Source organism: Ambystoma mexicanum, chromosome 7q, assembly GCF_040938575.1.
Source record: "Ambystoma mexicanum isolate Mex_15411 chromosome 7q, UKY_AmexF1_1, whole genome shotgun sequence".
NCBI classification, from domain to species: Eukaryota; Metazoa; Chordata; class Amphibia; order Caudata; family Ambystomatidae; genus Ambystoma; species Ambystoma mexicanum.
In genome coordinates this window covers 748,795,786-748,818,051 of record NC_090941.1, presented here as the reverse complement: position 1 = coordinate 748,818,051, position 22,266 = coordinate 748,795,786, and the positions used below count along the sequence as shown (strand labels likewise).

The following is a 22,266-nucleotide window of genomic DNA, read 5'->3' as shown; positions in this document are numbered from 1 at the left end:
CCCTGTCTCAGAACTGGAAGTAGCCAATATAATCAAAAGCTCCAAGCCATCCCGCTGCAAAGGCGATGCCTGCCCGGCACCCATCAAAGACTGCGCAGTCACTCACACCGTTCATCACAGCCCTAATCAACGCCTCTTTCGGGGGGGCGTGGCTTGGCGCGCATGGCGTAAGGTAGCTGAAACGTGGAGCTCCGGCCAAGATCCTTTTCAATGATCCTGAAAGTATGGAACAATCGCTCAAAACTACTAGAAAAACTCATCTGAATGCAGGCGGAACGCTTAGCTACATCCCGGTCACTGAAACAGGAAAAATCGGAGCTGCTAAACTGAAGAAATAGCATTTTGACGGACTCCCCCCTGATGCGCTAAAATGGCTGACGCACCTGCATGTTAACAGCAGGGGGAAGGGCTGTTCACCGCTACAGACACGCGAGCACTGAGGCGGACAGCAACGGACCAGAGGCAGCTGCTCCCAACACCATGGCACGGGGAGATTCCCCAACACAAACTGTATATTACAGAACGGAGGTACACCTGACGCAGCGTTTGCTGGAGCGGTGGACTACTGTGGCAGTGAGGTGACCCGCTGCGTGTCTGGGCTGCCGAACGAGCGGGCGTCGCTCACGACCGTGTACCACAAGGAAGGAGCAGTGTGCATAAATAACAGCCGCGAGGAGGGGACAGAACAAACTATGATGGAGAGCAGACGACGCAGTAACCAAACCACACTTGCTGGTACGTGGCCCACTTGTCCAAGAGGCATTGACGGCTCGACCCGCGGAGAAGAACAGAGACCCAACCCAGGACGTGTCCTCCCACAGAGGCAACCCGCAATCGAAGGTAGAGATTGCAAACTTGCAAGCACAACGAAGCGCGGTGAATGAATGGAACATAGTGATTAATTGACGCTGGTCCACAACGGGCGCACGCATTAGTTTGGGAATTTGTGACTTTGGCAGAGGCAGATGCATGACTAGTGTGGAGGGGCAGAAACCCGGGAACTAGCCAGTTACCAGGGCAAATAAATGACCCTCAACAGCAATTGATACATGGGCCAGTACAACCCAAGCAGCAATACACCACCACATGCAGGAAAAGCCAAAAACCTACCAGCTGAGATCAGGCGGGTGCTGGGGATGACAAGGACAGCAACAACAGAGGTGTAACACGAGGGGCACGACATATCCCCCCTTTCTCAATACGGCAGACTGTCGAATAACCTAAAACACTTTCAAACCAAAGAGGGCTACACCAGAATATACACTGGCAAGACTGGCAAGACATGGTAAAAGTGTAGCCCAACACAGAAGCGCACTGTGAATGAGCACACAAACGAAACACAGTGAAACACTGTACAGCAAGGTGGTGGGGCAAGACACAACAAGGAGGCGCATAATAACAGAGTGGCAAGAACCGAAGGGAGTGCCTCACACTTTGTCAAAAAGTGCAACAGCACTGGGCATAATGAAGCAGCTAAAACACGATAAACGGCACATAATGCCAGCCACCAAAGATAAAGACAAAGCAAAACCCACTATCATAAATTCATTTGCAACAGCAAAATCGCGGCCCCCGCAACAGAACGAGAAGGCACCACTGGGAACCGCCAAAGCCATGGGAAACAGAGAACCAAGATGGGCAAGTACTGGAGGCAATAGCTGCGCTGAGGACTTTCATAGACGCTAAAATAAATGAAGTAAAAACAGACATGCAGCTAATGAGACAAGATGCGAGAAACCTAGCAGAAAGAGTATCTACTGCCGAAGTAGGGCTGCAGAAGACAACGGAGACCACAATTGACCTGAAGTCCAGGGTAACAGAGCTGGAAGAAAGGGTAGCAACACTGGAAGCAAGAGCCGAGGAGGCAGAGGGGAGGTCCAGACGCAGCAACATCAGACTACTTGGAATCTCGGAGGGAACAGAAGGCCTGAACCCGACTGGATTTGTGGAAACACTGCTACAGCAGGAAATTGGCACGGGCAGGCTCTCACAGAAACACTGCTACAGCAGCAAATTGGCACGGGCAGGCTTTGCCGTGGAAAGGGCACACAGATCCCTTCAAAAGAAACCACCCCCAGGCTCACACCCTCGACCATTATTTGTGAAAATCCTTAATTTCCAAGACAGAGAAATAATACTTAAGTATTCCAGAGAAGGTGGTGCAATACAGCGAGGAGATTCCAAGATAACCATATACCCTGACTACACGCCTGCAGGGCAGAGAGCGAGGAACCCCTATGTCCAATCAAGGCACGACTGAGGCAGCTGAACTTAAAATACATGCTGCTATACCCGTCCAGACTGAAGATAATCCACAAAGGGCGGGCCATATTTCTTGAGACACCAGCGGCAGCCAATATGTGGCTGGAACATAACAATCTGGCAGAGGGCAAAGAACAGGGCACATGAAAGATAACAACTCGGAGACACGAATAAGCCCGGTAAACTGCGACCACCTGCGATCACCACTGATGAAACAAGTTACACTAACGACTTAACCGTTGAAGCATTTTTGAAAAAGGCTGGACGACCCACTCAGTTGGCCAGCATGCACACCGAGGCCTACCTCACGGAATGACCGATGCTGACCTGTTGTTGGCACGAAAACACTTGCGCTGGACACCCTGGAAGGGGCAAAACAGTGCGGGGGCGCCCGAGCGCAGCAGTTGTAATGCAGTCGCTGGGCGCGACCAGTTAGTTTGTGTTATTTTTTGTTTTTTTTACACTGTTTCGATGTTTGTTTGTTTGTTTGTTTGTTTATTTATTTGTATGGCGCACCTTACCCAGGGGCAACAGGGCGCAGGCAGAAGATAATTCGAAGCTTACAATGTTGCAGAAATATACACTTTGAGGTAGTGAAAAGAGATAATCATAATTACAGAATAAGAAATGTACAAGTCTTCATACATACAAAGTCAATATCTATGCAGGGGTAAATATACAAATATACAAATATGTACAGGGCTGTTAGAGGCGGGTACTCCTGAGAAAAAAATATTCAGGATTATAGGAATAGCAAGTATGGAAATGTATACAGATCTTCATACATAAAAGGCCAATATCTATACAGGAGGTAAGTGTACAGATGTGTGCTGTAAGGGCTGTTAGAGGCGAGGGCGAAGTCGCGAACAAGGTATCACTATCTGTGCCTAGGTATAGAGAGTGCAGCTACATACGAGTGTTATTGGAGTTAAGGTGACTGATGAGGTGTCTTCTAAAGTGTAGATATGGTTGGTCAGCTCTTAGGTTGTGTGGCAGAGAATTCCAGAGCATGGCAGCTTTCACCGGGAAACTGTTCCCACCAGATGTCTTCACAATGAGATAGTGGGTGGCTGATGCCCACGTTCACCAACCACGTTTGAATGGGAGCACAGTGGGGTGGGGTCAAGGGGGTCATCACTGCAACCATGGCGGTGCAACTTCAAATCCTGACATGGAATGTGCATGGGATGGGCACCTATATGCGCAGGAATAGAATCAAATCCTACCTCCACAGAAAGAAGGTGGGCATAGCTCTACTCCAGGAGACCCATCTCACAAATTAAGCCATGGTCAAATTGAAGGAATGCTGGGGGAGCCAGGGTAATGGGGCTTATTCTAATACGCTAGAGGAGTGTTCACCTGGATAGGCCCGGGGGTACCCTTCAGGTTGTTGGGGATGAAGCGGATGCAGAGGGCAGATATCTGGTATTATGGGGTGCAATTAAACAAGTTGAGATCTGCATTGTAAACTCATACTTTCCCAACCATGGCATACCTGCACACATCCATATGATCTATCCTAAACTGTTGCAAAATCGAGAGGGCTTATAGATTTGGGGGGGGAGACTTGAACTGTGTGAGCGACATTGTCTTGGACAGATCTGAGCTGCCACGAAACCGAACAGAGGCAGCCCCGCTGGCACTGAACTCCATCATAGAACAACTAGATCTAGTGGATGCCTGAAGAGAGCACCACACCACAGCCAGAGCCTACTCACACTACTCCTCGCCACATGGTCTGCAAACACGAATAGATTACCTTTTCATAGGCAGAGCACACATGGCACAAGTGGAATCAATACAATACATGGGCAGATCGATCTCTGACCACTCACCACTGCTACTGCAGTGGCCGATGATAGGCCCACGACCTCCCATACCGTTATGGCGGGTGCCCACCGAAGCACTCACCGATGGGGCATTCAGGGGGGAACTAGGGGATAAACTCGAGGAATACTTCATGATTAACCAAGGTAGTGTAGATCACTGGAGCACGATGTGGGAGGCCCTGAAGGTAGTAATGCGAGGGGAGGTCATTGCAGGTGCGGGTGGCATCAGAAGGATGCTGAAGGAGGAACTAGAGAAACAGGAGGAGGGCATACAACAATTGGAAACTACTAGGCTGGGAACCAAGGAAGAGGAAATGAAACTAGCAGAGGCCAGAACCACTTGTCAAGAGGCATGAGGAAGGCTGTCCAAATTTGATTATGTAACGCGCACCGCCAGAACACACAAAGAGGTGGACAAACCGCGCAGATTACTGACATGGTTATGTAAGCGGGAACACCCCAGACACCCAACGACGCCACTCAAAGGAGAAAACAGGGACTTGTGCAAAACACAGAAATCAATCACTGACACCTTTGCAGCCTTTTACACTAAACTGTATGCCCACGACAACCCAGTACCACTGGCAGATATAAGAGACACGTTAGACGAAATTGGATTACCCAAACTGGGTGAGTCACAATGAGAGGCACTAGATGCGGAAATCACTCCCGAGGATGTGACAGAGGCAATACGATCACCGTCCACCTGCAAATCCCCAGGTAGCGACAGGCTTCCTCCCGAGTTTTACAAGGCATACGAATCAACACTCACACTGGTACTTTACGAGGTGCTTCAGGAGGCATATTAAATTGGAAAACTACCAAATAGCATGAGAGAAACACTGATAGTCCCCATACCCAAACCAAATAAACCAATGGAAGATTGTGACTCGTACCTCCCTTTAGCCATGCTAAATTACGACGTCAAAATACTAACCACTATACTAGCCAAATGTCTGTCCAGAGTGATAGGGAGCCTGATACACAAGGACCAAAGCAGCTTTGTACCAGGACGCAACACGGCAGCTAATCTATGCAGACTGCCACACGTCATAGCACAGACACAACAAGATGGGGAACAACTAGCAGTGATGTCACTCGATGCCATCAAGGCATTCAACTCCATATATTGGGAATGGTTGGTAGAGGTCCTACGGGAATTCGAGTTTCGGGAGAGCTTCGTGAGGTGGGTGCAGGTACTATAAAAAGACCCGAAGGCTAGAGTAAAGACAGGGAGGATGGTGTCGGGGGCCTGGGAAATAAAAAAGGGCACCAGACAGGGATGCCCACTATCACCCATGCTCTACATCCTGGGACTGGAACCCATTGCGATTTACATCCGAAAGCAATTCTTTGACACAGGGATAAAAATAGGAGGGGAACACCACATAATATCACTTTATGCAGACAACGTACTACTCTACCTGAGGGACACGGAACAAAACACATTGACAATTCTGAAGTGTTAGACAACTTTGCACGCTACTCTGGAATACATTTCAGCAGACATAAATCCTGCATGTTTCCCCTTGCAGGCCTGAGTGGGATAAGAATTGAAGAACTACCAGAGGTTAGAATACAATAGCAGCCAGACACGTTCAGATACCTTGGGGTGAAAATTTGGCACACATCCAAGCTCACACACGAACACAACACAGTGGCTGTGATACAGGGTCTGCGCAACTCAATGAAATTCTGGTCCAAACTACCGCTATCAATGATGGTTAGAGCATCAGTTACCAAAATGATCATACTTCGGAGGTTCCTATACTATTTTCAGAACATTTGCTACTACATCAAACCGCCCTTCTTCCGTAAAGCACTGGTTAGGGACTTTCTCTGGGGGAAGACACGTCACAAACTAGCACTGACCACATTAACACTGCCCCACAAAGAAGGGGGTATACAACTCCCGGACTTGGAAAGATACTACGTAGCAGCACAAATGAGCCACGTCACCAGATGGCTATCAGATGAGGTCACTGTGGAAACAAGACTGCTGAAAGATCTGGTTACGCAAGTGCATTTAAAAGAAATGTTATGGTCCCCACAAAACCCCATGCTGGCAACACTGGGCAGGCAAGGGTGGAACAGGGTTAAAACATTCCTACACTTGGTGCACACATACACACCCGAAATTCCTCTAATTGGCAGAGTCAGGAATGACCATCACAGACCTCACCACCATTAGATATTGGGAAAGACTGGGCTTGTATACTTGTGGGGGACATATATGAAGATGGAACATTTAGAGAACTGGATTCATTGCACGAGAAAGAGGGAGCACCAAGAGGGCAATTTTTATGGTATCACAGAATTAAACACGCAGCTAGAACAAATTGGGATGCATGGCCAGTGAAACCAGAAATTAACCCCCTGATGACGGAATTATACACATTGAACTATGGGTGGAGGCCAGTGTTGAGATTGTACGCCCAACTGAACAACAGCCCTAAGCCCCGTACCACCACATTGAAAGCGAAATGGGAAATAGATCTGGGAGTAGATATCACAGAGGAAGAATGGGAAAGAGTGCTGCTACACCCCAAGGAAGTGTCGAGGAATGCTAGATTCAAATTGATACAGATGAACATCCTATATAGAATTTATATGACCCCTATGAGGGTGGCAAGCTTCAACAAACAAAACAGATCAACTCAACATGCACATGGTGTGGCAGAGGAGAGGCTGATCTAATGCATATGTTTTGGGGGGGTGAGAAAGCACAAATGTTTTGGGCCAAAATTGAGCAGGAGTGCATGAAGGCTGGAATCACCAGATATGAATGGTCCCCTAAAGAATGCCTCCTGGGCACTTATCCTAGACTGAGTAAAATTAAACACCTAGTAAAATTCATGAGCATGGCATGCATATTGACAAAGAGGACGATAGCAATGGCAATGAAAGCGAAGGAAGGACCGAATATGCAATGTTGAAGAGGGAAATGGAAAGGTGGGCAGCAGCAGAGACGGAGGCCTGGGGAGAGGGCACAGCTGGAAATGATGGAGATGTTAGTCACATTTGAAGCATGGAAAGCCCTGATCAGAGATATGTTTCTCCCACCTGACGATATGCCCCCCTGAACAACTAAGCTCAAACGAATATATACAGAGCAACAGAAACTATATACAAAGTCCTGACCTAAGACAATTGTTGTTAATTGTTGTACGTTGTTGAAGTTGTGGTATGATGTCAACAAAAAAGAAAATGGCACTGTAATGATAAACACAAAGAAACAACCTGCAATGCATAATTTATAAATGCCAATTAAAAATGTTCTAAAATTTTTTTCAAAATCAACGTCTCCTCCTCCACAAAAACTGTTCCAACGTCCCTGAAAGAAGCATGGATCCTCCCGCTACAAAAAAAAACCCTCCCCTGGCACCTCTATCCCTACCAACTACCGTCCCATCACAACAGTACCCTTCATCCTAAAGATCCTCGACCGTGCAGCCTACATCCAGGTACAACAATACCTTGAAGCCAACCACATCCTAGGTACCCATCAATCAGGCTTCTGCAGAAGGCGTGGCACTGAAACTGCCCTGCTCGATCTGAAAAATCAACTAGATGACATCAAAGACACAGGTAAACATGCCATGCTCCTCGTGCTGGATGTCAGCCACATTTGATATTGTCGACCATCAGTTTCTCTGCAATCCCCTCACCACCACAGCAAACTTCTCTCCTGCAACCACTGACTGGATCAGATCCTTCCTAACAGACAGATCCTCTTGCGTCTTCATAGACAATCATGCCGCCTCACCCACGCCAGTTACCTGCAGCGTCCCCCAAGGTTCTTGTCTTTCCCCGATTCTGTATAACATTTATACAAAATCCCTTTTCGATCACCTGGATGTCCTCAGCATCTCCTACACGAACTATGCTGATGACACCTCAATTCTCCTCCACTTCTCAGGCTCTTACCACCAAGACACTGCTACCATCAACTCAGTCGACAACATTGTACAAAACTGGATGGCAACACGCATGCTATGCTTAAACGACATTAAAGCCGAGATTCTCATTGTTGGTGCGCCCACCACTCTCCGCAACTTGGATTCGGACGACAAAACCTTCAGCATCGATGGCAACCTAATCCCCATCTCACCCGATGCCAAAACTCTGCGTATCTATCTGGACGCTTCACTCGACCTCTCATGTCAAGTTAACACCATCTCCTTGCTGCCGCCCACACAGACAAACCGATCAACGCCAGTAAGCCTTTCCTCTCCATATCAAATCGCCTCATATTTGCCAAACCCATCACCGGGGCCAAATTGGACTGCTGCAACAGACTCTTTGCTAGCACCTCAGAACGCAACCTGAAAAAGCGCCCACTAAGATCCTCACACAATCACTTGCTCAAAGTGCCCATCTACAATCGTCAAACTGCAGGCTTCCCTGTCGTTGCTGCCAAGCTGTGGAACAATCTCCCCATGTTCTGGAGAATGGAACCCTCCTATTTGACCTTTAGGAGAAACTTGAAAACTTGGCTTTTCGCCTAAGCTCCTCGGAGCCAAGAACTGTATCACTGCTGAATGTCTTCAACGTAAGTCTCCTGCCTTCCCCGTTTTACCTTTACCAGTACACCCATTTTCCCTAATGTAGCTAGCGCCTAGATACCTGAGGGTTCAGTGCGCTGCTACAAATGCAAAAGTAAATAAATGCATTGCCAAGGTTGGTATTAAATTGCTACCAGCATCCAACTGTACACAGAGATATTGAGAAAACATTGTGCTGCTCAAAATGTTAAAAATATGGCTTCTTGGGTAGGAAGATGCAGGGCAAAGAGTAAGCTACAGTAATGCTCATTTATAAATGTGTTTCTCATTCAGTGAATCTTGGATGCCGTGATGAACTGGACGTTAAATTGCAATGAATTCACCACATAACTTGAGTTTTCACAACTTGCAAGATCTCTATAACAAGCCTACTGTTCTCAGTTTACAATTTCATTAAATAGTCATATGCATACATGTTTTACTAAAAGACGCAGTTTTGCTAAAAGACTCATCACTATTATTAATAGACATGCCTTTCAACTGTGTTTGATCTGAACATTGTCCATTTCCTTCATCCTCAGGTTTTGCAGAGTGTGGCCACCACTTTGGGTTACAGGAATGTTGAGGACTTCATGATGTCTCACTTGGATTACCTGGTTCTGGAGTGGCTGAGAATGAGAGAGCCAGGTTACATATTATCTGCATTCCCGTTCACTTTATTGAATGTGTCCAGTATAGAGGATTTTTACAGGTACATTTGTTCATGCTATTACCATTTTCTGTTGTGGGCATGGCCTAAAACAAGATTACGACCACCATAGAAAATCAAATAATATATATAACACCAAGAAAGTTATGGTGGGTTTAAAAAAAATAAAAAAAACTTTCACCTGAAATGTGAAAGTATTAAGTTCATTTGAGCCAAGTGTCCCATTCCACAACCTCACCTAGTAGCCATTGCTGGAAGTTCACCTCCAGTTCTGAACCACAACAGCAAAGCATTGTGGGTATGCAAATTGGCTCAAGTGCAACCTTTTTCTCCAGGAAATTGTCTTTGTCGCAGAGGCCAGTGCTACTTTATACATGTCTCAATCAACCCAAGACAAACATTTGCAAGGCTGCCAGGACAACTACACTTTTCTGCTTTCACATTTCATGTGAAAGTTTTTGTTCAAACCTTTTTAAACCCACTATAACTTTCTTGGTGTTGTGTGTGTGTCTATATAGATATACATGTATATATATGGATATAGACAAACATATACAAAACGTGTGCAATACATATATTCAAATAAATTAGGCAACTTTGTACAGCATATTAACGTGTTGATCTCTGTGACACCACGTAGAGGTATGTCTATCAACACAGTCATTCATTCCTCCACACCAACTGAGACTCACATTACAAAGTGCAGAGAAAAGCATGGAAAATCTTACCATCTCACACAAAGGACCAGAGAAAAATGAAGCCAAGTGATAGCAAAGAGTGTCTGTGGTTTGATTTTAGAAGGGCCAAGGGGGTATGGGGGGTGGCTGCAGAGGAGTACAGGGAGGGGGGGAGATGTCGGGGGCAGGGAAAGAATTCAGGTAATTTGAAAAAGACATGGGCGCGCCAGGTAGCTTTCTTAAACACTAGCTTTTCTCTGCTCTTTGTAATGTGATTGAGTTGGTGTGGAGGAATACATGGACTGTAGTTGTAGGCATACCTCTAGGTGGTGCCACAGAGTTCAACATATTAATGTGCTTTACAAAGTCGCCTAATTTATTTGAATATATATATATATATATTTCTGATGTTTGTTAATCTGCTTAGAATCACATGCTGTGCATAGGTCCGACATCCAGTGGTCACTGCGGAGTATTGCATTTTGTTTTTCGTAGTCGAAAAGGGACGTCGACAAGGCTTGTCTGAAACACTATCCCTATAGTGACGTGCGTTGTACCCACAATCCCTCACGCGTCGAGGTCCCTCAGATTGTTTTTTTCCGCCCAGCTACTGGTCGCCTTTACGCGGAGCTCCTCGAGAGACATTGCAAATTTCATCTCCTCGACCTTTGGTCGTTTTCTCATTAATATTAAACACATACTCCCTCCCTCGACGCAGTTGTGAAGCTGTTCTCCGCCGAGCAAGATCTTCGACGGAGGGTCGAGCGGAGGAGATCCTTCGGCGTTGCCGAACACGTGGCCTGGCCTCGCAGGCCATATACAGTAGGGAGAGTGGGGTCGTGGGACATCTCTGGTTCTTTTCTGAGAATGCCTTTCCCTTTCCCCTTCCTTTCCCTTGGGGTGGTTATCACGATTTATTACCTCGGCTAGGGAGAGGACACCCGTTAGATTTTGCCCGCTTTGCAAAGGCTAATTTACTTGGAAGGACAAGCATTCATGGTGTAACCGCTGCTTGCCCCTCGATCACAAGGAGGAAGGATGCGCGGCTTATCGGCTTCTTAAGCCTAAAACTCTAAAAAAGACCGTAGGGTTAAAAGGTGGGCGGCCTACGCGATGTCGAAGGCCGAAGGTTCACCCGCCGCGGCTACCACCGACAGTGACGAGGAACGCGATAACACGACCTCCGCTACGGAAGTCGAAAACCCCTCTAAGGAGCGCTCGCGCGCTTCGTCGTCTGTCCCCGGCCCCGACGGGCTCGGCTCATGCCCTGCTTATGGGGATGAACACCCCGGCGACATTGACGCACACAAAAACTCACTTAAGCACACAACCCACGGCTCTTCTTCGTCTAAGACGAAGAGAGCTTCCGCGCCCAAGGAGACGCAGGTTCCACCGGCGGCCTCCTCGGACCGTTCAGGTTCGAAGCCCCTCTCGCAACCGCAGCCGCGACCAGCGACTGGGCTTTCGGCAAATAAGGGCGCCGCCCCCAAACCATCGGCCGGCTCGCATCAACAAAAGGCGCATACCGCCGTAGAGCGATCGACACCCGTAGCGTCAAAAACGCAAGCTTCCGCCGACAAACGAGTCGCCGACAAACAAGTCGCCGAGAGCTTGGCGAGGATCGCTGTAGCCGACGCCCAGAAGCGTACGCCGAAAGACACGCCGAGCGCTACGCACAAGTCGAAAGACACGCTGAAAAAGCCCGAAGGAAGGCAGGGACTACCCCCTTCAGTCGGGGGGTCACCCAGCACACCTAAAGGCTTTTCGGAGGGCGACGGGACACTTTCCTCGACGCTTTGGGAGAGGTCGAGCCGTTTCCAGCTAGATGACTCTATTTTTCCCCCGCCAGACCGCTCTGGGGTACCCCATGAAACCATGGAAAGACTCCACCTCTGTATGGAGAGGATGGAAAGGTTTATTAATACCCAGACCTCTCAAACTCCCAAGAGGACTAGAGAAGGGCCTCAGGAGGACCCCAGGGCCAAAACTCCGAGGCTAGTCGATCCCCAGGTGGACACAGCCTCAGACTTCCATAATGTATACGACCTCACTGGGGAGGAACAATACTTGGAGGAGGAGGATGATTTCATGGACGATGAAGAAGGACAGAACCAGGAGGAATGTCTGGAAGACAGGCCAGACATTATAGAAGAAGGCTTCGGAGAAAACACAGAAGAAGGACCTTCGCACCCCTGGCAATCCCCATCAGTATATTCCGACACTGATGTCCTAAACCTAAATCCTCCTGACAATTCACCGGTTAGGAACACGTCTCCAATTGACGATCAGCCCACTTTCAATGCACTGTTGCGCAGAGCAGCAGCACATTTCGAACTGGACACTGGGGAGCTCTCTCCAGAATTAAACTTTGTGGAAAGAGTAATTAAAGAGAAACCACCGGTCAGCCAGACCATTCCCCTCCTAGCTTCAGTGAAGAGAAGAATCATCCCTTCGCTGGCCACTCCCGCATTGATCAGAGGGGTCAATCCGAGAATTGAAAAACGTTTCACTCCTTCACCCTCAGACCCGCTCTACATTAGGGGACATTCCATTCCGGATTCCCTAGTAGTATCTAATACTAGAAAGAGGGCAGGGGTACCACTTTCCACCAGTGAGGCACCCCCTGACAAGGAGGGCAAAAGGCTATATGCCCTTGCAAAAAGAGTAACTTCCTCGGCTGCCTTCTCAGCAAGAATTGCGAACAACAATTCTTCGCTTGCTAGCTATGCAGACGCGCAGTGGGCCAAACTGCGCAAGGACGCAGAGGAAGCACCAGAGCCTTTACGTACACGCCTACTTTCAACTATTGGCGAAGGAACCCAGGTGAACCAGAGCATTGTAAAAAACTCTGGATGCGGCAGAAACAGCGGGACGTTCCCTGGTGCAGGGAATACTCCTAAAACGCCATGTATGGCTGCGCAACTCAGGGTTTAAACCGGAGACACAGGCGTCTTTAATAAATAAACCTGTGGAAGACTCTAACCTCTTCGGGAAAGCGGTGGATGAAGCTCTAGAGATGGCTAAAAAAGAGTTCGATACAATATCAAGACTCTTGACCAAATCTCTAAGCCCACTACCAGACGCGGCTATGGCAACAAACGTTTTTTTCGTGGCCAACGCCAACAACAACAACAAAGTCAGCATCAACAATACCCTGCCACCAATTACCAGACCAATAGTGGGCAGTACAGCCAAAGAGGCCAACATCCGGGGTAAAGGGAGAGGTCGGGGATCCACCCCCAGAGGCTCCCAAGCCCCCAACAACTCCAAGTGACGCGAAGATTTGCGTCCCCTCCCATGCAACACCGGTCGGGGGCCGGATAACATCCTTTCTTCCAGCATGGGAGGGAATAACGTCAGACCGTTGGGTACTTTCCACCGTAGCCCACGGATACTGTATCGAATTCAACAGTTCCCCATCCTACAGACCCCCGAGAGGACGTCGCATGACACAGGAACATCTTGCCATTCTTCTCCAAGAAGTACAACTGCTGGAAAAAGGAGCCATAGAGGTCGTGCCTCTATCTCAGGTAACGGAAGGTATTTATTCAGTGTACTTCCTTGTACCCAAAAAGGATCTAACCATGTGCCCTGTATTAGATCTGCGCCCAGCGAACAAGTTTATCAAACCCCAAAAGTTTCGTATGGTAACCTTACAGGAAGTGATCCCACTGCTTTCTCAGGGAGATTACATGACAACATTGGACATGAAAGATGCATACTTTCATATTTTAATGTTGCCAGCGCACAGAAAATACATCAGGTTTATGATAGAGGGCAAACACTACCAGTTCAAAGTGCTACCCTTCGGCATAGCATCAGCACCAAGGGTATTCACGAAGGTGCTGGCAGTGGCAGCGGCCCACCTGCGCAGGTTGTCCATCCCAGTTTACCCTTACCTCGACGACTGGCTCATAACAGGGGATTCTTACGAAACATGCTTCTCCAATACCCAAAAGACGGTAGACCTTTTGTTCCAGTTGGGCTTCTCCATCAACGAAAAGAAGTCCAGTTTAGACCCCAGTCAAATCAAGCAATTCCTAGGGGCTCTAATTCAAACAAAGGACGGCCTCGTCTTCCCCTCCAAAGAGAGGGTCCAAAACATGCTGTTTCAGATCCCTCAATATGTGACCGGTCGAGAGGTGACGGTACGCAAAGCAATGTGCTTGCTAGGAATGATGGCGTTGTGTATTTATTTGGTACCTCACGCGCGCCTGCGCATGCGCCCAATGCAAGAGTGGCTCAACAGCCAGTGGTGTCAGGCCAGCGGACAGGATCTAGTAGTGGTCTCGCAAGCCTTGGTTCTCTCGCTACGGTGGTGGACAAAGGAAAACATGGAAAAAGGGAAACCCTTTGCCACACCCGCGGCGGAAGCCACTCTAACCACAGACGCATCCCTCACAGGATGGGGGGCGCACCTATCCCATCAGACTGCTCACGGAGTGTGGACTCCAAACGTAGCATCCAAACACATAAATCTACTGGAGCTACCAGCTGTGTTCAAGGCGCTAAGAGCCTTCCAGGAACACCTACAAGGCAAAACAGTAATGGTCCTTACAGACAGCACCACAGCCATGTACTACATCAACAAACAGGGGGGCACCCACTCTCCAGGCCTGTCCAAGCTGGCCCAGAATATATGGAAGTAGGCTCTCAAACAGGACATGTTCCTACTATCACTACATGTACCCGGGGAACTCAATCTGCTGGCAGACAGACTCAGCAGAGATTTCCCCCTGCCCGAAGAGTACGAATGGCGCCTGCACGAAGACATCGTCTTCGACGTCTTCACACAATGGGGTTTCCCAGAAATAGACCTGTTCGCAACCCTGGAAAACTCACAATGCCTAAGTTACGCCTCCAGGTACTCCCAGAACCAATCCAAGGGGAACGGTCTGTCGATGCAATGGTCAGGGAAATTTGTTTACGCTTTTCCCCCCGACTCCCCTTCTCAACAGGGTGGTGCACAAGATGCACCATGAACAAGTAACCATGATACTAGTGGCCCCAATGTGGGCCCGTCAACCATGGTTTGCTCACTTGATGGAGATGTCTCTATCTCCCCCAGTGAGACTCCCCTGCCCGTACAACATGCTGTCTCAGGACAAGGGCAGGACTCTGCATCCATGCCCCCAGAACATGAACTTAGCAGCTTGGCTCCTGAAATCATAGAGTTCGGACATCTACAGCTCCCGCAAAAATGCATGGACATCCTCAGGGAAGCCAGAAAACCTAACACTCGCCACTGCTATTCTAGCAAGTGGAAAAGATTTGTCATCTGGTGCAGGAGTAAAAGCATCAACCCTATTGACTGCTCTCCCACACATGTTGTTCTATACCTGACCCACCTTTTGGATTCAGGTCTAGTGTTTAACTCCATTAAAGTCCACCTAGCGGCACTTTCTGCATACACCACTTCCCAACTCAAGGTGTTGTGGTGGAGGAACCCTGTTATAAAAGCCTTCATGGAGGGAGTAAAGAGAATACACCCCCCGATAGCTGACCCAGCTCCCGGATGGGACCTTAATGTGGTACTTACCAGACTCATGGGCTCTCCATTCGAACCCATGCACAAAGCATCTCTTAAACACCTCACTCTTAAGACTGCTTTTTTAATAGCTATCACCTCCATCAGGAGAGTAAGTGAACTTCAGGCTCTTTCTATTCTAGACCCCTTCGTTACAGTTCACAGAGATAAGGTGGTTCTACGCACTCACCCTAGGTTTGCCCCGAAATTTATTTCTAAATTCCACGTAAACCAATCTATAGAACTACCAACGTTCTTTCAAAATCCTTCCAATTTGGGAGAAAGGACTCTGCACACACTAGATGTACGCAGAGCGGTCATGTTCTACATGGAAAGAACCAGACCACTGAGGAAGACTAATCAGTTCTTCGTCTCGGTGGCAGCAGGAAGAGAAGGAGATGCGATTTCAAAGTCCACTATTTCTAGATGGATTGTTCAATGCATCACTCTCTGCTATACTCTTGCTAAGAGAGAACTGCCCTTTAGGCCAAGAGCACACTCTACTCGAGGCACGGGGGCATCCATAGCATTCATTGCAAATGTTCCCCTTGAGTCCATCTGCAAAGCAGCTACCTGGAGTTCTGTGCACACCTTTACAAAACACTACTGTCTAGATGCACACTCTAGATCTGACTCCCAGGTGGGACAGGCAGTATTACAACACCTTTTCTCTACTGTTCCTTCTCATAACCCACCGCCAACTCCGGGTACTGCTCGCTAGTCTATGCACAGCATGTGATTCTAAGCAGATTAACAAACATCAGAAGACAATGCATTACTTACCGTAAAAGCATTTCTGATGGTTGTATCTGCTTAGATTCACATGCGCCCACCCTTCCTCCCCGCTCGGATGGAAGGAACATAGACTTCCTTTATATCTCTCTCTCTTTTCTGTACTCGCTCACGTCTAGAAGGCTCCCTCAGGGCAGAAAAATACAAACAGAGGGACCTCGACGCGTGAGGGATTGTGGGTACAACGCACGTCACTATAGGGATAGTGTTTCAGACACGCCTTGTCGACGTCCCTTTTCGACTACGAAAAACAAAATGCAATACTCCGCAGTTACCACTGGATGTCGGACCTATGCACAGCATGTGAATCTAAGCAGATACAACCATCAGAAATGCTTTTACGGTAAGTAATGCATTGTCATATTTCTTTTACTGTTTAACATGTTCTGTGCGGGTGAAAGATATAGTGCCTAGTACGAAGTAGCTTTTGTAAATTAATGATAACATGCATGATATGTGGAGAGGCTTCATTACCAGCGGTGCTTTCCATTGCACTACAGAATACCCTGAAATTAATTGTGATCCTGTTCTAAGGTGAGTAATGGATTAAAGGCCAGGTAATGTGAAACCCGGGGGTTGGTGCGGGCGATGGAGAAAAAAAACAGGGTGTTGCCAGGAGAGGGGAGCAGCTGTCCTCTGGAGGTATGGCAGAATGGGGTGATGCTTGTGGGGGCTAAAAGAAAGGTTGGGTAACGTCTGTTTTATTTTGCACTTTGTTTTTCTATCTGTTCACTTTTATATCTTCCTAAAGCCGCTGGACGTATTGTCCCCCTCGGAATCCACAGTTATGGACATAAAATGCTCTAGTCCTAATGTGATGTTTTGCTGGCTGAGAAAGTGACATACGCAAGTCCACTCAGGCGGGCTTGAAGTCCTAAGCTTATATGTGTAACTTGTTTGTCAGAAAGAAAACTCCCCCTCTATCTCCCTCCCCCCTTTCTCAACACACACATTTACACACAGACACTATCATTGTGATACATGGAGGCACCATCACCCGAACACTATGGTTATTGAATGCTGTCACCATTCTGACACATTCTATTTTTGTCTATGCAAAATGGCTAAGAACATTATTAAACTGCACTTTGTTTCGGGGTCTTAGGCCGAGTCGTACAGGCCGAGTCGTACATGCCCTTCACAAAATATATATTTATATGCGAAAGTAACCTTTGATTTATAAATGACAAAAATATAAAATTAGACACATATGTGCTTAGGACTTTAAGCCCCGCGGGATGAGTGAGCTTGCATTTGGCACTTAGTCAGCATATTGTGGCTGTGGGCAGTCAGGCATGCCCTTAGGGCCCCGAAACATCCCCAGGAGCAAAAGGGAACCAGGAGAGAGAATACCAATAGTATGGAGTCGGAGGGGGCTGAACCCCCTCCAACCGCAGCCACGGGATTGTAGAAGCAGAATGTTGCCCTTTAATGGATTGAAGTTGAAACATTATATAAACTTGGGCAATGTGTTTGCTATATTCATCCCTCCAGCAACACTTCTGGCGGAATTATTGATGTTAGTTTTCTGACCTGTGTAGTTCGCAGGATCCCATGTCATGGGGAGACAAAAGGCAGAGCATAAGGGAAGGGAAATGTGCTCAAGATCACAATGAGTAAATACTTAGGAACCCAGATTATAGAAGGTATTACAAATACAGATAAATGAAAAGGGATGTGCAGGAAGCACTTAGAACTGCTGTAGGTTTACAGGAAAGTCAACAAGCTCCTCACCTACAATTATTACTGGTATTGTCAGTGCTAAGACTAAATGCAATGACATAGTCTGTGAGTTGACACCCTTGATGATATATGAGGAAACAGACAATAATCATGAGGACAAAATACACCTCCTGGGATGCCAACCAACTCTGCTGAACAAACACCCCAGGAGGGGTGTCAAGTAGGAAATGTGTTTTTAGAGCTCCATAATCACACATTAATGTGCGACACCGGTCGGAAAGGAAAGTCCAATAGTGAACAGATCCTAAAGTATACCCCCATTGATGGGAACGAGAGTGAAGGGAGCGGATCATGACATTCTTCTGAATACATTCCATGTAATGGACAGACTAAAGAAAGAACATTGCACATGCATTTCTCGTGTGTGGAGGGAAAAGGAAGCCAGCATTGTTCTTAGGCTCTGGCAAGTGTTGTGGGAGAAACAAGGTAGCAAACCATACACAACATACACTTGGCATGCATAACAGATGTATTAACTAGCTGTACAAGTTTACCAGATGTTAGGCAGAATCCAGTGCAGTTCCCTTAGGGAGCACTACACCAGATTAGGACTACAGGTAAAAGCAATAAATCCCCTTTGGTATCAGTCTGTACCACAAAGATTTAGTTGGTAGCTGTGGCTGAGCAGTCAGACTTATCTCAAGAGGGAGATGAGCAGTATTCAGGGTTTACACAATAGGCCCACTAGACTATGGCACAAGGAAACACTGACCAAAGCTTGCAGTTTAAAAGGAAATATATATTTATTTTATACATCTCTAATCAAACACATCTATCACAAGTATCAAGCAAGTTAAATTAAGTCAAGGAAAAATATACACACTCCCTATATAAATTGCAGACCAAGGGAACCAGAGTGAAAACTGAGCAAAACGGCACAGTGAAAACTACACACAAGGAAGGTTCTCACAATTTCTCACAAGGGAGGGAAAACACAAGTTATTCAGAAATAGCTTCTTACACATCCTAGCAACACTCCCCATTAGCCTGTGACCCAGTTAGAGCAAGACAGTGCATCAGTATAAGCAGTACGTAAATGAAAACTGAGCAAAATGGCATTTCACAAGATTCAACAGTGGGAAGGAAAGGGTAGTTATAAGAAAGGGGTGCACCACACAGTTGAAATGGAGAATCAATCTCGAGAAAGCAGATCTAACAAATGTGTCCAGAGTCAATAGGCCTGTGGCAAAGTTAGTGGTACGGGGCAAGGGCCCAGGAGCAAAATGTTCTCGTAGCTGCAGTCAAGTCTTTGGTTAACAATATTTGAAATGGTGGTTGCAAGAGTTGAAAAGACAATGTTAAGAGAGGGAGGCGGCCAACCCAACAGGTAGGTAAAGGATTTAAAACACCTTTAGCACTACCGCGAAGAAAGGGCAGCCTGGCGGAACAATGTACCTTTAAAGTGAAGAAGTGGCTCCTGCAGTGGCGGTTGTTCCTGCAGTTCGAGGAGTCCAGCAGAGGAAGAGAGGCTCTCGTGGAGGAAGATTCGAGGTACTGCACTACCCAGGGATGAAACCTTTTAATCGCAGTCCGGGTCGATAGCTGCTTGGCTATCCGGTCTCCAAGTGCAGGACACTGACGATTCGACCACAGCAGGTTCGGGAAGGCGATTGGCAAACTGGTTGGCCCCACCAGCTCATGGGAAAAAGGCTCTTTCAGATGAAGATCTCCTCTCGTCGTGTGGAGAAAAGTGGTGAGACGCTGCAGCAGGGCTTCACCGGTGGTTCAGTTGTTGCATGTGTCTTTGGCTTCTCTCCTCTTCCGCTTCTTAGTTTCAGTGGCGACGTGTTGCTCTTCCAGTCCTCGGGACCCTGCTTTTATGCAAAAAGAGCTCCATTCATACAGCCTAGCTGTCACTCACACAGTGGAGTGGTCATCTTGGCGGGAGACCCTCCAGCCTATCAGGATAGAGTGCGACATGGGTTGCAGAGGCAACCCATTCAGGGGTCCTACTCCCCCTCCCACACAATGGAACCACTCCAGACTCAGTGATGCCGGAAAGAGGGCTTCTGGGCAGAAGCCCGCCAAACAGACAAACGAAGGATCCCCGACCTGGGTTAGGATTGTAGAGAAAGACACGAGAAAGAAGTTATATTGAAGTTCTGGCAAATGAAACCCACCGGAGCAAAGTTAATATTAAAATGCAACGGCGGTATGTTAGAGGCTGTCAGAAAAACTGGTAGCCTCGAAGCATGGGAAAATCCCATAGGGAAATATTTGCGGTCGAATATTTTTGCTAGTAACCACTGCCACCAGCCAGAAACTTTTGAGAGGTGTACTGTACGGTACCCTCTCGAAAATGAACATAGGGGAAAAACTATTAACCCCTTCCAGTACCTCCATAGTAAGATGGGTTGTACTGGTTTAGCTCATAGAAATTGACTAGTAAAGTCAATGGGGACTTTACATGCCCTGGGAGACAGTAGTCAGTCCCAGGGTATGGAGTCTATGTTTGGGGGTCGCTACGACACCCCAGTGTCACTGCACTGAGGGTGCTGTGTGACACAAGTGAATAAAGATGGTTCCTATGGGGGAGAGAAAATCCCATAGGCATTAAACACAAAAATAGCCTAGAACACACATAGCAAAAATGCCTAAGAGTGGGAAAATGAGTCTCACTCTTAGCAGGTAAAAACAAACAAACCCTTCAAATCCAGCAAAGCTGCTGGGGGACTCTATAGGTAAGGGAAATTAGCCATAAAGTGAGAATTCTCCCTAACACCAGATGTTTGTTGGACTCTGTTTTTCCATGCTAGAGAAACGGAAGCACACTACTCAATGCAGGGCATGCTGGAAGACGGGGAGAAAAAGAAGACCATATAAAGATCCAGTTGCAGTTTAAAAATCAACGATGCAGCGGTCTTGGTATAACCACAGGTCAGTCTTTCTAGAGACCACATGGCACCAAACACATCACCCATTAACAGGGAAACCCACTCCCTGCTACACAAATCGTTTCCCAAGGGAACCAAGGGGAGGAGGAATCAGACTTTTAAAGGTAGGCAGCTCATGACTTGGGAGATCTGGCAGGAGAAGAGCAACGCCCGGGAGTTCTCAGTCATGGAAATGCTGGATCTGCGCTGGAGAAAATCTATGCACCTAACTGGTCCGACGTTGGAAAGAGCAACAACATCCTACTTGAGGAGGGAACCTTTTGAGTTGCAGCTTTATTTTATTGTTGGACTTGGAGGAGGAACCTTTGGGACATGTTGCTTTGCACCCGCCGCCTGGTTTTGCTTTGTTTTGTTTTTGGAACTTGGTGAGACTAGATATTTCTTTTGACGGACCATCTTTGGAACAAGCGGGTAGGATCCTATGCTATTAACCAATTATTAGCTAGAGACTAGACGTTCCCCTCCTCACATTACACCTGACACTTGAAAGACACTATCAGCCTGGTTATTCGGTTTTGTCACCATCATGGCACATTGTTTTTCTGCACACCAACGTTAATAGAATACTGAAACTATATTGTGTGGATTATGGTGATAGGCTGAGGTTTTTACCAGCTGCTCACTGTATATAAATTTTTCTATTTATAAATAGATCCACCCTCCAATAAATACTAAGGGCGAGGATGTTTTTGTGCTGTTATATGAGATGGCAGGGTGACTAGGAGAGGTAGGGGTTGGCCATTGATTCATCTTAGTCCAGTAATTCACAACCCAAGTCAGGTGTTGTGGCATGGATTTTGATTCCCCAGGAAAGAAAGGCATTTATGCACGATTGACAGCCTTCTAGGAGCACAAGGTGGGTGAAACCTACTAGGAATTGGTCTCTAGGGCATTGGCAAATGAAAGCCAGTGAATTCCACATACATTTCAAAATGTACATTCCGTGCAGCAGAGAAGCAACATTTCAAAATCTTTGCAACACGCAAAAGATGAGTAGGGTGGTATTCATAGTAATAAGAGTGAAAGGAGCAAATCGGGAGGAGGGTGGCAACAAGGATATTGTCTGCAAAAAAATGTGAAAGGGAGACATAAAGTACCTGAAACGGGGATCGAGACTGCTAGTAAAGGGTGATTGTCTGTTGCAAAGATTCACATGAGTAGGCAAAGTTTTTTAACATTGAAAAGCTCAGCAGCAAAAGCAAAACGTCAATTTACCAAAATAGTGACTAACAGAGGAAGATGAAAAGCCATACATATACAAAGCAATGCAGGTCAATAGAGGCAAAGAATGAGCTGGAAACGGAACAAGAAAATAGACAAAAGCATCC

The 22,266-nt window shown here is 47.1% G+C and overlaps 1 protein-coding gene across 2 annotated transcripts in view; it reads left to right on the top strand.

The window, feature by feature from the left end:
* ATM (ATM serine/threonine kinase) overlaps positions 1 to 22,266 on the top strand; it is a 3,046,976-nt gene that overhangs the window by 1,448,067 nt on the left and 1,576,643 nt on the right. For both annotated transcript variants that reach the window (XM_069640412.1, XM_069640413.1), the window contains one exon: positions 9,178 to 9,347. In XM_069640412.1, coding sequence (XP_069496513.1) covers positions 9,178 to 9,347 — 170 coding nt within the window. The remainder of the gene's footprint in view (positions 1 to 9,177; positions 9,348 to 22,266) is intronic.